At 28.3% G+C, this 18,590-nt stretch overlaps 1 protein-coding gene across 1 annotated transcript in view; it reads left to right on the top strand.

Moving 5' to 3' along the window:
- LOC119608214 (protein turtle-like) overlaps positions 1–18,590 on the top strand; it is a gene marked incomplete at its 3' end in the record, with an annotated part of 126,631 nt that overhangs the window by 84,435 nt on the left and 23,606 nt on the right. Inside the window, exons 4-5 of the mRNA XM_037962528.1 lie at positions 105–214; positions 15,724–16,006. Coding sequence (XP_037818456.1) covers positions 105–214; positions 15,724–16,006 — 393 coding nt within the window. The remainder of the gene's footprint in view (positions 1–104; positions 215–15,723; positions 16,007–18,590) is intronic.

Genomic DNA, 18,590 nt, shown 5'->3' with positions numbered 1-18,590 from the left:
TTAAAAAATTTGCAAAATTTAAATTGTTTTACTAAAATTATTAGATTTAACTTAAATTTATAACAATTCTTAATAAATTTGTTTTTTCTTTTAAATAATTACAGAAGATGCTGTCCATATCACAGCCATACTCGGTGAAGGTGTCATCTTCAATTGTCACGTTGAATTTCCCAATGATCATCCAGTCCCGTACGTCCTACAGTGGGACAAGAAGGTGAGCGAAACGGTACGATATCACAAAATAATATTTCTTCTCTAAACTCTCTTTTTTATATTATTATTAAAGCGTCAGACAATAAAACAAAATAAGAAACAAATTCAGAATAAAACGAAACGAAACTCCTCCCAAAAACTTAAACTCCAAAAAAAAAAAACCAAAAACAAGAAAGACGTTTGTGTTGATCTCTTTAAAACTTAAAAAGAAACAAATTTTGTATTAAAAGTTTGTTAAATAAAAAAACACAAACGTTTAGTATTTGTTAAAAAGAAAAAGCAAAAAGTTATTACATTTTACCATATAATTTCCAATTTTTTTTTAACAAAAAAAAAACACATACTGTGAGTATTTGTGATTTTGAAAAACAACAACATAAAGTATTCAAAAAACAAAATAATAAAAAAAAAACTTAAACAGTTTTAATTTAAAAGTATGAAAATTTAAGTTTTTTTTATATAACAAATTGGTAGTAGAGTAAAAAGTAATTGTTTGAATTTATTGTTAAAAAAAACAAAAAAAAAAAAAAAAAAACAATTTTGATTATTTTATAGTTTATGGATTTTTTTGTGTAATGTATTGATTGTTATTGGCCATTATTTTCAAATATTTTCAATTACCTTGTGTTTAGTTCAGTTTGGTTTTTATAAGAAAAACTTTTTAAAAAAAGTTGCTTTAAACAAAAATCTCAAATAAAAGATTTTTAAGCAACTTTTGGATTAATTTTATTAAAAATTTTCTTTATTAATAAAGCTTTTACTTAAGGCTTTTTATTTACAAAAATACAAGAATAATATAATTTTAATTATAATTTAAAAAAATACCCTACAAATTACACTTTCTTTTATACAACAACAATTTTCAATACAGCTTCTATTAGCCAGGCTTCAATGACAATAAATTTGAGATTAAATTTTGAATTTTTTAATTCAAAATTTTTTTTTAACAAAATCCTGCAAAACGCTTTAAGTTTAAGAAAAATTTAGCAAGTTAGTTAAATTTTGAATAAAACACATTTTTAAAATATTATTTTCAATAAATCTTGTTTTAACAACCAGTAGAAAGAAAGAGAGAGAGAGAGAGTGAGAGAAGAAAAATTTTCATTTCCTTCACCTTAAAAAAAAGACCACTCGTCCTTTAACATATTCATAGAATTATACCAACAATTTAAATCAAATAAGAAATTAACAAAAAATGTACACACCATTTAAATTGCATTAATTTTATATTGTAGAACATCCCGTTTGAAAGATTAAATAAAAAAAACAACAAAAAAAATCCTTTAACAATTGCACACACTAATAAACAAACACTTTTAAAAACATTTAACACTTAAAAATTGTAAAAATTTTAGTTTTCTTTTACGTTAAACCTTTACATGGTATTGTCATTTACACACACACACACACATTAACACACTTTAACACTATATTTAAAAATTTTATTTAAATTAAATTCTAAAATTTTTTTAAAATGCGTGTGTGTTTAGTTTCAAACAAATTTTATTACAATAAATTTTAATTAAAAAATATTTACCAAAAAATAAATAATTGTACAAATTCACCAAAATTTTCCTCTAATATTAAAAATAAAACTCTTCTCACTCTTTATTCACCATTAAATTCTAAATATTGACAAATATTCTACAATCAAAAAAATTTTTATATACGTTTAATATTCCCCTTCATAAATTTTTTTTTTATTGTTTCTCTAAGCAAAAAGCACTAAAATTTACACTTAATAATACACAAACAAATTGGTTTTTTTAATGTTTCCTCTTTTTTTTATTATATTTATTAATTAATTTGATTTTCTGGAATTGTTTGTTTTTTATTGATTTGGGTACCATTTTTTTGTTGTTGTTGTTATTTTTGAGTAGATTTAGAAAATGTTTGCAATTTGCTTTTGATTACTTATTCATGTTTTTATGTTGGTAAATGTTTGAATTATATTTGTAAGTATTTTAAGAATTATATATGTATTTTTTCTAAGAATTTTTAGGTTTATAAGAAATATTAATCATTTGAAATTAATTGATTTTGATTTTTTTTAATATTTTAACCTAAATATATTGTTCTCTTTTTAATTTGGGTTCTTAAATATTTTCATATATTTTATATTTGTTATTTTTACTGGAAGATGGACGGACATTTTTCTCATTTATTCAAAACTTTGATGGATGGACTAATATGGATGGAGAAACATTATTCTGTTTGACAGAATTTTTATAAAATCCGGGGAATATAAACAGAATATCATTAAATCATACAATATCCTGGAAATAAGTTTTTAGGTTTTTACTCTAAACTACATATAGACTGCAGTACAATCTTGACAATAATATGAACAAAAGTCTTCCCAAGAGTGTGGACAATAGTCTGGACTACAGTCTAGATAAAAGCTTGGACCCTGGATATAAGTTGTGGGATTCCTAATCAAAACTACATATAGTCTGGGCCATAGTATGAACGGATTATAATCTGTGCTTTGGCCTATAATATAGTCTAAACTTTATTCTTGACTTTAGTTCAAAACTACATATATTCTGGACTACAGTATACACAATAGTCGGGACTATAGTCTAGAGAAGAGTCTGGACTACAGTCTAGACTACAGCTTTAACTGTATGGTATAATATGAACTAAAGTCTGATCTAAAATCTGAACAATAGCCTGGACTATAATCTGAGCTTTGGCCTATAATACAGTCTTAACTTTAGTTTTGAGTATAGTCCGTCAAGTTGTCGGATTCCTAGTCAAAAAACACATATAGTCAGGATTGTAGTCTGGGCTATAGTATGAACTAAAGTCTGAACTAAAATATGAACAATAGCATGGACCTATATTGGCCTATAATACGGTCAAAAACTCATATAGTCTGGATTATAGTTTGGGCTATAGAATGAACTAAAGTCTGAACTAATATATTAACAATAATATGGTCTAAACTTTAGTCTTGACTATAGTCCGAAACTACATATAAGTTGTTATAAGTTGTCGGCTTCCAAGTCAAAAACTCATATAGTCTGGATTATAGTCTGGGTTATAGTATATACTAAAGTCTGAACTAAAATCTGAACAATAGCCTGGACTATAATCTGAGCTTTGGCCCATAGTATAGTCTATACTTTAATCTTGTCTATAGTCCTAAACTATAGCCTATAGTTAGAAACCTAAAACCTGAACTGAAGTTCTGGACTATACTCTGGGCTATAGTCTGAACTATAATATTATTAAAGTGTGAAATATTGTCTGATCAATAATCTCAAATAATGTCTAAACTAAAATCCCAGAACTTTAGTTTTGACTATGGTCTGAAATATTGTTTGGGGTATATTCTGAACTATGCATATTATGAACTGTAATCCCAACTATAATCTGTAGTTTAGTCTGAACTATAGTATTTAATATAATCTGATTATAGTCTGAAATATTGTATGGACTATAGCCTGAAATATTGCCATTACTATAGGCTGAACTAATATCTATTCTATAACCTTAAAACGTCTGGCTTATAGTCTAAACAGAACTTTAATGTAAGCTAAATTCTGACATCAGTTAGAACATCAGTCTTCACTATAAATATAATAAAGTATAGTCTGGATGATATTCTTCAGTAAGGTCTGATTAATTATATGGACTGTAGTCTGAACTACACACTATATATTCTGAACTACACAACTATATTCTGGACTCTTGAATAAACTATTTTCTAGACTATAATATAGACTATAGTCTGAAATACAGTCTGGAAAGCAGCCTGAATGGTAGTCTGAAAAATGGCCCCGACTATAGCTAAGTACTATTATCTAGAATAAATGACCGAAATAATTCCTTACCAATATCTTATATATGTATCTTTATACAGTGTAACACTAGAACTCGGCTATAACCTCTTATTATATATGTAATAATATGAACACATTTAATTATAAAAATCATTTAAATGAAATAAAATTTACCCTAGAAATTAACTCCACTTTTTTTCAAAGTTATAAAAAACATTTGCAAACGAACCCCCCACTTTTTCCATTTGAAACATTTCAACTAGCATTGAATTAAAAAAGTTGAAAAATGTTTTGTAATACTTTCATTGCTACATAAAAAAAATTATAAGGATTTTGCCATAAACTTTTTTTTCTAAAATTTACCTTGATTTATTTAAAAACAAGAATTAAATCACAAACAATTTTATCTGCATAAAGAGAGGAAAAAGTTGTAATTTAGCATTTGTTTCTTAAATAAATATGTAGAAAAAACATACGAGATCATAATTTGCAAAAAATAAAACTAAATAAATAAAAACTATATAATTTTTTTAAAACAAAACTAAATACAAATATGATTAAGTATGTGTGTAAGTAGAAAAAAAAAATAATATTCATATTATATATAAGTATATATGAACAAAAAGGCATATACATACATACATGTACATATTTATATAAGTATAAATGTATTAGTAAATGTACATTTTTATTAGTGAAATGTTTTTGTACGTGTATAATCCCCACAAAAAACTTATTTGAAATGAGCAGAAAAAAACAAATCGTAAATGCTACAGTGAAATAGAGAGAAAAAAGTTAAGCATGACAGCAGAAAAAAAACATATAAAACTTTATCAAATAAATAAATTAGAGGATAATGCTACATAATCCTTTTAATTTTGGTTTGGATATTAAATTGTATAATAGTTGTTACACTTATGTTAAAATAAGGATTTTCTGTTTGACTTTTTTTCTATGCATGTGTGCTGTATATGTGTGTGATTTAATTTTTGGGCGAAAAAAAACTCTTATCGTTGACAAGCCAAAAAGTACACATGTGTTGAAAAGTAAGCTGGTAGTGAAATGAAAGAGAGGGAATGAAAGAGATAAAGTGGATGTAAATAGCGTTAGTTTTTACTCTTCTGGAGTACGGCTTGAAGTGAATAGTGAACCTGTAGGCTTGAAGTGAATTGTTTTCAGAACAATAATGTAACTGGAACTGTAGTCTCGTCTATAGTCTAAACATTAGCTTACATAGTCTGCTTAATAGAATAAACTATCGATCTGACATTTTTCTGACCTATAGGCTATACTTTAACCCCAACTAGAGTCTGTGGACTATATAAAAAACATTCAGGATTCTAGTATAGGCTATATATACTAGTCTATAATCGTGACAGTATAATAGGTTATAGTCAGGACTGTAAATTAGCCTACAGGTAGTCAGGACTATAGCCTAGAATGTAACTAATCAATAGTTTGGATTGTAGACTTGACTATGGTTAGTAATATAGAGCAGACTAAATCAGGACAGCAGCCAATAGTCTGGAATATAGGCTAGATTATAGTCAGGACTAAAGACAACAGTCAGGACTATAAAGCAGACTATAGTCAGAAGACTAGGTTAGGTTGATAGGAGGAAATCCGAAGAAATACACCTAGACCACTATCGGGCCTGTTGTGCGCTCCTTATCATTAAAAAAGGAGGAAACTGTGTGAATTATTTTTCAGTGTTCAAAAACTCAGTTTCCTGAACGTAATTCCTAAGAATATTCCAATCAGTGATAGTCAGGAATGTTATTTCCGGAATAACATCACTTCCAAGATACTTCCAAGATACTTGGATCTAACTTCGAAGAATGACTGGCAGTGGCAAAGAAAATGCTCCAGAGTTTCACTGTCCTCTCCACATGCTCTACATACGTCTGAATCCTGTGTGTCCACTCAGAATACGTACCATCATACTAACTTCAGACTATTCAGAGAAGACTATAGTCAGGAATATAAACTATATTCTAGACTATATCGCAGCCAGTTGTCTGGACTATGATAATATACTAGCCAATAGACTTGACTATACAGTTGATTACAGTCAAGACTAGAAAAGACCATAGTCAGGACTATAGTATAAATTCTATACTAACCCATAGTTTGTACTGTAGACTAGACTATAGTTAGTACCATAGAGCAGATTAAGTCAGGGCCGTAGTCTAGACTCATAGTCTGGACAATAGTCAGGACTGTACACAAGGCTATAATCAAGACCGTAGAATAGAGCAGACAATAGTCAGGATTATAGAGCATACTATAGTATGGAATATAGAGAAGTCTACAGCTAGGACTATAAACTTTAGTCTAGACTATATCGTAGCTAATTGTCTGGACTATGAACTATTCTATCGCATGAACTATAAACATCGCTATAGTCTGGACTATAGATCATGATGTGTTCTGAACTATAAACTAGGATATAGGCTATACTATAGACTGGAGTATAATATAAAGATTATATTCTGAACTCTATTAAGTATGTATTTACTATAATCTGTTATGTATATAGTTCTTGCTATTATGTAATCGTAGTGTAAGCAATTATCTGTACTATTATATGGACATTAGTTTGAGTTATAGTCTTAACTACTTCTAATAATAGTTAACTAAGTAAATCACTTCAACAAAATTCAGTTCTATGCAATTGTCATTACGAATACAAAATTTGTATATTGTAAATTTTTTTTATAAATATTTGACGCCTTCAAAAAAGCTGACTTATAGGTGAAGGGTATTTATGTTTCGATGTAGCCGAATATAGCATTCTAACGATTTTTTTTAAACTGTATTGTGGCTTATTATAAATTAAATAAAAACAGGTTGTATTTTATAATACAACAGTAATTAATTTGAGTTTTTTATGTTAACAAAGTTGTGTAAATTTGTTTCTGTTTTATTATCGTTTCCGCCATTTTTTAATGTATTTAATCCATAAACTATGTTTTTCTACTCTTGTGGTTAATATGTATAATTTATGGAATATTTTTATATGTTACTAAAACCTGGATAATTATTAATATAATATGATATACGGACCATTTGAAACAAATAATAATCCATTGTTCAGATTTTGGTAGAGCCTTTGGAATAATCATAATTTTCATTAAAACTCCACTTTGGTATCACTAACAACATTTATATATTGTTTAACTATAAATCACCAATCTCATTAGATTAAGTTTTTAATCAAAATTTTTTCATATCTTCCCAAAATAAACATTGTTTTTAATTTAAATTATAATTTATTTGCATTGCTTAATTTATGCAACAGCTTTAGTGATTTAATGTTTTCTGCTGCTGTTTTTATTGTTAATATCTAGTAATTTATATTTGTTTATTAAATAAATATACATTTATCTGTTTATTTGCATAAAATTTTAAACTAAGGATTATAAAGTGTCAGTTGAAATATGCCTCAGTTGCCGAAAAAAAAAAACAAAATCAGCTATAAAATAGAATAACTAGGCTCAACTAATAAAATGTCAAATTTAATTAAAATATGTTGCAAATGGAATTAAATGAAATGTTGACAGTCGGTTGTCAATATATTTTTTTATTTAGTTAAAAACAATATAAACTAAATTTGCATTAATTTACGAAATTTATTTAAAATCTACATGCAGTTTACACTAAAAAAGTTTTAAGAATATTTACAAAATTGTAACTACAATACGTATACTTAATATTTAATAACAAGAAATTACACAATACTCATACGCCTTTTATAGCAAAAGTTTGATAAAAATCTAAGAAAATAAATGCGCAGTGTCATTAGGTTTCAAATAATATAAACTTAATTTCCATTGATTTATGTATTTTATTTAAAATATAGTTGGAATTTACACTAACAAAGAGACAATACGTATACTTAATATTTAATAACAACAAATTACCCAAAACTCATACGCCTTTTTTTAGCAATAATTTGATAAAAGAAAATCTAACAAAAACAAAGACGTAGTTGCAACTAATTTGTAACACCATTATTTTTAAAACTTTTCTTAAAAGCTGTTAGAGGAAAAGACAATTTTCAAGTTTGCTAAAGACTTTAATACATTGTCTTTACTATTTTTGCAATATTTTTCTTTCTTTCTGTCTTTTTTTCTGTTCTTTCTTAACTTTCAATAATGACAATTTAATTGCCCTTATGTTTTTAACGACTTGGAAAGACAACAGCAACAAAAAAACGTATTTCTACGTAAAATGTAATTTAAGAAGTAAAAACAACAACAACAACAAATTATAAGAAATAATGAAAAAACATTGCAAAATTGCTTTGGCATTTTAAAAGCACTAGGAAAAGGGTTTTGTTTTCTTATACTTGTCTCTCTTAGCTTGAGCTACTTTATGGTGTTTAAAGTAAATTCTATATACACACACACACACGTTTCTCTATAAAAAAAATAAAAACTGCAAAAAAAAAATGTTTTGTTTTCTTATAAAACTCATTTAAACAGCTTATCTACTTAACAATAATAAGAAAGTAAAAAAATTACACGCAATAGAGCTGTTTTAGTGGAAATAAGACAACAACAAAATATTTATATTAATGCGTATGTAAGAGTTAAGTAGCTTAAGGATTAGTAAATGACAAAAAAAAAGAGCAGTAGAAAAATAAACTTTTTTTCAAAATTAAAAGGATTAAATTTATGACTAAATATAAAACTTTGAAATTGTGTATATAAGAACTAATTATAACTAGATATAACCAGCAGTTTGTTTTAGCTTTAGAAGAGTGAGACAGTAGGAGGTTTTCGTTGAATTTCCTTATCTATTATGCCATCGTCCCCTAAAAAATAAACAGATTCTTCCAAGAAATGCTTGTGTACTTAATTTAAGCTTAAAAATTTAAAACTATTTAGTCTGATAATCTTGATAAATATAAAGATTTATATTTAAATACTAACGCATGACTTTTTTAGACTTAATTATTTCGTTGGTGACTACCGAAATGAAGTCAGTTTCAGCTGTTTTACCTTCAGTATAGATTGAAATCGTGTTGCAGTAAAGGTTCATTTACGGTTTAGTTGTTTGTCAGTCTTTTATAATACATAAAACATTGTCGTGTTTTCATTTGCAGTCACTATATAATGATTCACTTAAGATCGGTCAGTCAGTTCTCAATATTTCCAAATTTAATTCATTAGAGGATCTGATTGAAAATTGCAATGACTAAGATTTCCAACTGATTGACTATTGACTAATCCATGACAGTCGTAATTCAGGACTGAGTTGGGAAATAGTTCTCGCGTTTAAACGCGTTTAGGCTTGTGTTTGTTGCTTGGCTTTCGACAGTTTTGCGTCTCGCTTGCACTGGTGTAGGGTATTACTTCATATAACTGGATATTACTTCATATAAAAGTTCTATGTTGTCTAGATTAACCTCGTGCTTTCGAATCACCTCAAGTGAGGTTATGTTTTATTGGTGGAGACCATAGAATACTCAAACGTTTATACCCTGGTGGAGACCATTAAAACTCAACCGTTTATATAAAGGTTTCATGTTTCCTACATGAAGATATAGATCGATTTGGAGGATTTCCTTTAAACCAACGTGGGATAACCTGGCGTTTTGCTTAAGTGCTCAGCCATCAAACTAAATAATAAAAAAATACTAATCTATGCACTGCATGTGATTGAAGTAATTTTCTACCCTTCACCTTCGTGAGAGGGGTATATATAAGTTTGTCATTCCTTTTGTAATTTCTAGTTTATAATTTTCCGACACCATAAAGTATATATATTCTGGATTCTTATAGATAGCGGAGTCGATTAAGCCATGTCCGTCTGTCTTACTGTCCATCTGTCTGTTGAAATCAGTTTTCTGAAGACCCCAGATATCTTTGGGATCCAGTTAGTTAGTTTGAAAGGAAAATGTATATACATCAAATCCGAAGAAATACACCTACGCCTCTATCGGGCCTGTTGTGCGCTCCTTAACCAGTGCCTTAGATGGGAATCGAACCCACCACCTCCGGTCTACCAGACTAGAACACTAACCACTAACCTACCGGAGGTCACTCTTCGGGATCCAAATCTTCAATAATTCTGTCAGACATGCTTGCAAGAAGTTTCCAATTTTTCTATTTAAAATAAGCAAAATCTGTCCATAAATAACGGTGATACAAACGAAAATTCGAGATAAACTCTGAAAATTTCATCAAAAAAGATAATATTTTGCATGCAGAAGCAAGATAAAAACAACAACGCAGAGATTGTGCTTGATTGTATGAGAGTACGTTGTTGTCGCTCGTTAGCGATTGAGAAGATGAAAGACCAGCTCTTCCCTTTTCCTATCTTAACAACTGTGACAGTACTTACTGAAGGGAAACTTAAGCCGATTTGCATGTTCTATATAGCACACAGTGTCCAGTTATTACTCAATATATTACGCCTAATTCGGCCTTTGGCATTTTTTGGCCCTAATTTGGCCCTCAATTATTCCATTTATTTCTAACCTTTTGAAGAAAGAACCTGAGAATAATACTTTTAATAGAACCTAGCGGAATTGCTACTGAAACGGCATTAGAGATATTTAGGGCAGATCCAGTTCAGGCTAGCTTATCTTTCTTTTAATTTCCATAGTAGTCCCTATAAGCAAGGACCTAAATTATAGTAATGACGGCAGAAAACTTTGACTTGACATATGTATGTATCTCTTGTTGATTTTCTGAATAATACGGAAGTTGGATTAGACTAGAATATTGTATATTCTATGGAAAAGGCTATTGAGTAGTGTTGTCTATCGACTATTTCACGATCTAGTCCACTAAATAAATCATTGTCATAATGTTTATTTAGAGATTAAAATGAACATAATATATATACGTTAAAAAGTTAAATTGAAAAAGTTAGTATGTATTTTAATTTAGCTTACCATTTCAAATTAAAGATTATCAGATCAAACGAAAATCTTAATTGTAAATATCTTTGTTAAATTTATCAAATATTTTCAATTGTTTTTAATTAATTTTTAAAATATTTATTTTTTCAAAACTAAATAGTATTTCAAAGCAGTTAAATTAAATTGCTTTGTATGTTGCTCTTTTATAGCAAAATTTATTGCTCTTATCAAAATTTTCGTTGGTATGTCAAAATTTTTTTTTAATAATAAATATATTTTTTTCATCCGCTCCTACATGGTTTCATGTCAAATTTTATATGCATGTAACTCACATACATATATATTTGTTTATACCTATACGAACATAGTTCATATCTATGAATCGTTGTATTTCATATACATTGCAAAATAAATTAAGTTTAGTTTTGTTTTTAGTTTTTACAGTGCATTTAGAGTTATGTCATTTTGTTCTATATAGCGATCCATCCATCAATAAATTTTCTTTTTTTTTTACTGATTGTTAGTCGTTGATTATGACTGCTTGTCAATAGTTGTGACATTTTATTGAATGTTAGCAAAATGTTCAATTTACATTGCAGAAATTAGATTGATTAGTTTTTTTTTTTCAGGGAAGAAGAAACAGTGGTAGTATTTAAGAGTTACATAAAAAATTATAGAAAAATGTAAGAATGTTTAAAATTTATTAAAATTTTTAATTATTGAAGATATTGTTGAATAAAACTAGGTATTGTACTACTTTAATATCAAGCTTCATTTAAAATTGACTAATAAAGACATATTTTTCAAATTGCCTTCGGGACGTATGAGCAATATTCATTAATTTTATATTAGCCAAATCCCAATACCTCTTCCATAACATTTAAAGAACTTCAAGTAGTTAATAATTAAAAACATATGTTGCCAATATAAATAGAACAAAAGAGACTATCAAATTTCCACAACCTCAAACCGACAATAATTAACATTAAAAATGAAACTATAACAAATAAATAATAAAAATAAACATAATTAATTTATATGTATTGCAACAAAAAAAAAAAAAGCAGAAGAAGGAATAAATAAATTTGTAATTAAAAACACTTGTGATTAATTATATGTATATATTATTTATGTATGTATGTTTGTAACTATAAATAAATAAATGAAAATGTTTTATATATTTTATTAAAATTTTAAAGCAAGTTGTAGAAAGAGTCAGGAAAATACATTTTAATTTCAAATTTGTTTTTCTTATCTCGATTGCTCTACACAACACAAAGAGTTTATGTCAATATACTCCAGAGAGTATACATGTGTTTTCTGTAAAATAAATTATGATAATGAAAAGTAAATGAAAAATCCATTAACTAAAATAATATATTGTAGGATATATGTATGTGTAAATATGGATATACATTAGTGTGTCCCGAGAAACAGCTTTTTTTCAATATTATATAGGAATAATCTCATTCGTTGCGACAGCGAGAGAGAAAATAAAACTCTATATCACTAAGGCCTAGAATCATTTTCTGCGTTAACTTAGCTATGTCCGTCCGTCTATCTGTCTGTCCATCTGTCTGTTCGTCCATGTAAACCTTGTAATCAAAGTACAGGTCGCAATTTTGAAGACAAATCAATGAAATTTGGTACATGATCTTTTATTGTCCCAGGTATGATCGGTCCATTATTTCACCTAACCTCCATATATCAGAACCTACCGAAAAAAGATTTTGAGCTCCTAATTATGTTTACTATACTCGTATCTCGACAAAAAGACGGCACAACTAGGTTTTATACTTGTCTGTTGAAATTTTAAATGATTGGTCCTCATCGGACCCCTTGGCCCTCATATAAAGACCCAATCAGAAAATGAGTTAAATGTCTACAAATCGTTTTAAAAGGCTAATGTCGCGATGAAATTTGGTATAAAAACATTTTATATAAACTTAGATCCATCCACCAAACCTTATGAAGCGGTCCACATTTTCCCCCAGCCCCCATATAAAGCTTCTTTCTGAAAATTTGTTTTTCGTCAATAAATTGCTTACAAATATCAGAGTCAAGGTACAATTTAACTTAAATACTTTCTCATGAATAACAAATCACATTTCATTCTTTTAACTGGTGTACGATATTATATGGTCGGCCACACCTGACTTTAATTTCTTACATGTTTTCAAGTATCATTATTATTAGATTTAGTATCTAGTTCAGGGTTAAATATCGGAGATGATTTTATATCTGATAACCCAAATATTCCATTCAATTTCTTGTCAAACATTCCCTAGTATAGATTCCCGCCTTACAGATCCATGAAAAATTTCTCATGGGAATGGCATTTTGAAAATTTTGGCTTACTATTTAAACTAAACTTGACCAAAATTTGCTTGCCACCAAGTTGGGTGGGTCAACTGATCACTATATGGTCTCTCCCAGGACATGTTTCCTTGATGAAAGACCCTCATTTTGGTGTATTGCAATCCCGGGTTAAAGAGTACCTCTATACTGCCGGGACTATAAACTGATGATGTCACTCCACTCCTCGACTAGTCCTTGGTATAATTTGACATGGGGTCTAACCAGAGCAACACATAATCTGGGTGATCATTTGCCCACAGGACTGGCTGGTTAGTTGGTTGAGGTTCCTTCTCGCAGAAAGGGGGTGAAATATAGATTTCCGGGATAAGTTTCTGTTACCGCTTCTATTTTCTAGGAGCGGTACAAACCGCTATGTATTAATAAAATATTGGAATTGAGCTGGTAATGCAAAGATTGAGTATGTGTTGGAGTTAGGTGTGCCATTGTATACTTGTTGTTGTGTGTTGGAGTTTACTCTAAACATGCTCAACTTTTCACAGTAGATCCTTGTGGCCACTAAAATAAGTCTTGTCAATTAAATATATGTAGATCCGTGTTTCGGACTACCAATTTCGTCCTCTATGTGTTGTTGCAGAATCAACAGAAGCGTTTTCAGTAGTGAGGCTGGGCGAATTTACGAGATCCAGGAATGCACTGGGATGAGTCTTTGAAAATGTTTGTAGGGACAGAGCTTTCCTCATAACATTTATAGGGTGCTTTTAGCTGATGTTGGGCCCGCCCCTTCTATCGACTGTAACCAGTGGCTGCCTTTGTTGGGGTTAAATTGAGCTCATGACGCCTGTCCTTCCCCAACGGGGCTCCTATGACAAGAGATTAGATAACTCGAGCACTCGATCAAAGTACACGTATACTGGACCGGAAATTCCATATACGTAAATGTTCTTGTATCTCTGCAAAAATTAGCAAAACTTTAATTTAAACTTTATGATACTGTCGATTTTCGTAATGATCAGGTCTCATTTGATCCTAGCCCCCATACAAAGTCTCCTTCAGAAAATGACTTGAAGGTCAAAATTCACTTATAAACACTAATATCGCGATGAAATTGTGCACAAATAACTTCAACATAGACATAAATCCCTCTACATCTGAATGATCGTGGAACAACAATAAAGTGCATATTAAAAGGAAGCTTTTGCATCAAAATAAGACGAAGTTCATTCATAAACTGTATTGGGCGATATATTGGCATTAACTTTTGAGAAGTGATTTTGCAATTGTTTGTGTGGCAGCAATAATTTTGTGCATTAGTATGTCAAGTGTGTGTTTCAACGTCTGAGTATGTGTGTTTTTATTAGTTAATAAATTTAATACGTTTAAGCATTTACCAACATATTAATCAATTAGTAAAATGAGTAATTTTGGTTACTTAACAGTATTGCATAGAAATTTAATAATTTAATTATAATAAAATTAACTCAAAATTTAAAAAAACTGTGTAAAGATATTATTTTAAATTTGAGTTGAAATAATTATTAAATTTTAATTAAATATTTTAATGGTAAATACACATATTAAAATTAATTATTGAAATTTAGGTTGCAATTAATAAAACAATAATTATTATAAAAAAATTGCAAACATTTCTATAATTAACCTTTTTTTTGTTTCTGTAATAAAAAAAAATTGTCCATTGTATACAAAATCGTGCATGTTTTATTTATTAATTTTATAATTAAAACAAGTAATTATTTTATAATTTTTAGAATTAAAATTTTTACAAAAAAAAAACTACAGCATAAATATTTTATTAAATTAATAATATATATTTTCATTTTTTTTTTTTCATTCAAACAAATATTGCAAATAATAAACAATTGTGTATAATTTTACTAACAAAAATTAAACAAATTGCGTTGTATATTTTATTTGTATTTATTTATGTATATCTAGCTTTTTGCTTGATTTTATGATTGATTTTTTTTGTTTTCTTTTTCAAATTATAATGAAAGCTAATAAAATTTTGCATTCACAAGAATTTTTTTTTGTTATTATTTTATGTTTTCTGCAAAAACGTAGTCAGCATAAAAATTTGTTTGCATCCAAGAATACAAAAAAAGAAAACACATAAAAGTACAATAGAAAATATTTTACATTAAATTTTAAAATTTCAATTTGCATTTTTTTGTTTACATATTTACTTACCTTGATTATCATTTGAGAATTTTGTATCGAACAAGCAGCCATAGCATAACATTTTATTATTTTTTTTGCTAATAGACAACAATTATAAATATATCTATATAAAAATATAACAACAAAATAAACAGTAATATTATTTTGAAAATTTATTATTTAATGAAATTACAAAACAAACATATTAATTCTTTTTATTTTATTTTTATTATTGTACAACCTAACTGTATTTATAAAAAAATTAATCTTAAATAAATTTCTATTACTTTTTACCTTTTTTTAAATAAAAAAAAAAAAAAAAACAAAACCAAACCTGAAATACTCCAACTACAGGGCTCGGATCTACCGATATACATTTGGTATGAAAGCTATCCAGAACACATCGAAGACGGTTATAAGGGACGTGTGTCGCGTGTGTCACCGGACTCACCATTCGGTTCGGCATCACTTAATCTGACCAATATCAAAGAGTCGGATCAAGGCTGGTATGAGTGTAAAGTTGTATTTTTAAATCGTGATCCCAAGCAACATAAGAACGGTACATGGTTCCATTTAGATGTACATGCACCGCCCCGTTTTAGCGTAACACCAGATGATATTATTTATGTTAATTTAGGTAAGTACAGATTTTTGTATATTAAAATTCTTATTATCAATATACATATAAAAGAGTCGTCTTAATGACTGATTGATTTTTGCACAGCCATACAGGTAAACCTATTTTGGCAAAAGAAGCCTTTCAGGTCATTTAGATCCATTATGGAGAGAAATTTAAATATTTAGAGCCTACATCGGCAGAGAGCAAAAAATAAGTTGTTTGACTGGTTTTTATTGTTTTTTTATATGTGTAAGCAGACATGCGTGTGAAATTAACGAAACTCTTTGCCGATCAGGGATTTAGAGGGTAAAAAAGAATTAAACTTAGAAAGTTACAGCACAAACCTAATACTTATCGTACTTTATTTGAAAATCGGTCTATTTTGATGAGTAAACGGGTAAAAACTATATTTTGGTACTTTTCGCACCTTATATGTATTTTAAATCAGTATATTTGTAACTAATTAAAAAACTATGAATTCAAGTTTAGTATTTTTTAGAAATTCTCATATTTAAGGGGTAAATATCATATATTTTTTGGTACTTTTTATAAAACATGTTTTCCATTAAGTTGCTTATACATATGAAGATTTAATAATAGACTCCCACTACGATGTTTAATTTTTTCAGAAGAAAATTTTTGTTGCTTCAATAGGGAGAAAAAAAGTTACAAAACGAATGTTCCAGGCGAAAAAGGAAAAATTTTGGTACTTTTTTGTTGCACAAAGAGTACTTTATTGAGTTTTTTATAATATTGAACCTATAAACATAAAACTAAACTGACTGCGTCCAGTTAGAATGGTAAACAATAAAAGACATCATTATGGTACTTTTTCCTTAACCAAATGGTACCTTTTTTTTATATCCACCAATAAAAAAGATAGTGGTTGTATATTGATTTTATCATTCCGTTTGTGACACATAGAAATATAAGTCATTGAATATAAGTCTGTCCATTTATCCGTATATCTGTCTGTTAAAAGTACAATAGGGTCTGAACGAAAAGAATTAGAGGGTTAAAATTTTCCACAAATAATACCACATAGTAGTATCAATAATTGATCCTACGCTTATATATGGTCATCTTTGGAAAGTTGATTTAACGCTTATTAATTTATTAAAACTACTACTACTAATGCAGCAGTTGCCTTCGGTAAGTTAGTGGTTAGTGTTGTAGCCTGGTAGACCGGAGGTGGTGAGTTCTATTCCAACCAGAGGCGCAGGTTAGGTAGCGCATAACAGGCCCGATAGAGGTCTAGGTGCATTTCTAACTAACTAACTAACTAACTAACTAACTAACTAACTAACTAACTAACTAACTAACTAACTAACTAACTAACTAACTAACTAACTAACTAACTAACTAACTAACTAACTAACTAACTAACTAACTAACTAACTACTAACTAACTAACTAACTAACTAACTAACTAACTAACTAACTAACTAACTAACTAACTAACTAACTAACTAACTAACTAACTACTAACTAACTAACTAACTAACTAACTAACTAACTAACTAACTAACTAACTAACTAACTAACTAACTAACTAACTAACTAACTACTAACTAACTAACTAACTAACTAACTAACTAACTAACTAACTAACTAACTAACTAACTAACTAACTAACTAACTAACTAACTAACTAACTAACTAACTAACTAACTAACTAACTAACTAACTACTACTAACTAACTACTACTAACTAACTAACTAACTAACTAACTAACTAACTAACTAACTAACTAACTAACTAACTAACTAACTACTAACTAACTAACTAACTAACTACTAACTAACTAACTAACTAACTAACTAACTAACTAACTAACTAACTACTAACTAACTACTAACTAACTAACTAACTAACTAACTAACTAACTAACTACTAACTACTAACTAACTACTAACTAACTAACTAACTAACTAACTAACTAACTAACTAACTAACTAACTAACTAACTAACTAACTAACTTACTAACTAACTAACTAACTAACTACTACTAACTACTACTAACTAACTAACTAACTAACTAACTACTACTAACTAACTAACTAACTAACTAACAACAACTACTAACTAACTAACTAACTAACTAACTAACTAACTAACTAACTAACTAACACTAACTAACTAACTAACTAACTAACAAACTAACTAACTAACTAACTAACTAACTAACTAACTAACTACTAACTAACTAACTAACTAACTAACTAACTAACTAACTAACTAACTAACTAACTAACTAACTAACTAACTAACTAACTAACTAACTAACTAACTAACTAACTAACTAACTAACTAACTAACTAACTAACTAACTAACTAACTAACTAACTAACTAACTAACTAACTAACTAACTAACTAACTAACTAACTAACTAACTAACTAACTAACTAACTAACTAACTAACTAACTACTAACTAACTAACTAACTAACTAACTAACTAACTAACTAACTAACTAACTAACTACTAACTAACTAACTAACTAACTAACTAACTAACTAACTAACTAACTAACTAACTAACTAACTAACTAACTAACTAACTAACTAACTAACTAACTAACTAACTACTAACTAACTAAC

The sequence above is a fragment of the Lucilia sericata genome, unplaced genomic scaffold, assembly GCF_015586225.1.
Source record: "Lucilia sericata isolate MDLA Ls3-8-SP2 unplaced genomic scaffold, ASM1558622v1 Contig000807F_arrow, whole genome shotgun sequence".
NCBI lineage: Eukaryota > Metazoa > Arthropoda > Insecta > Diptera > Calliphoridae > Lucilia > Lucilia sericata.
This window is presented reverse-complemented; position numbering and strand designations above follow the sequence as displayed.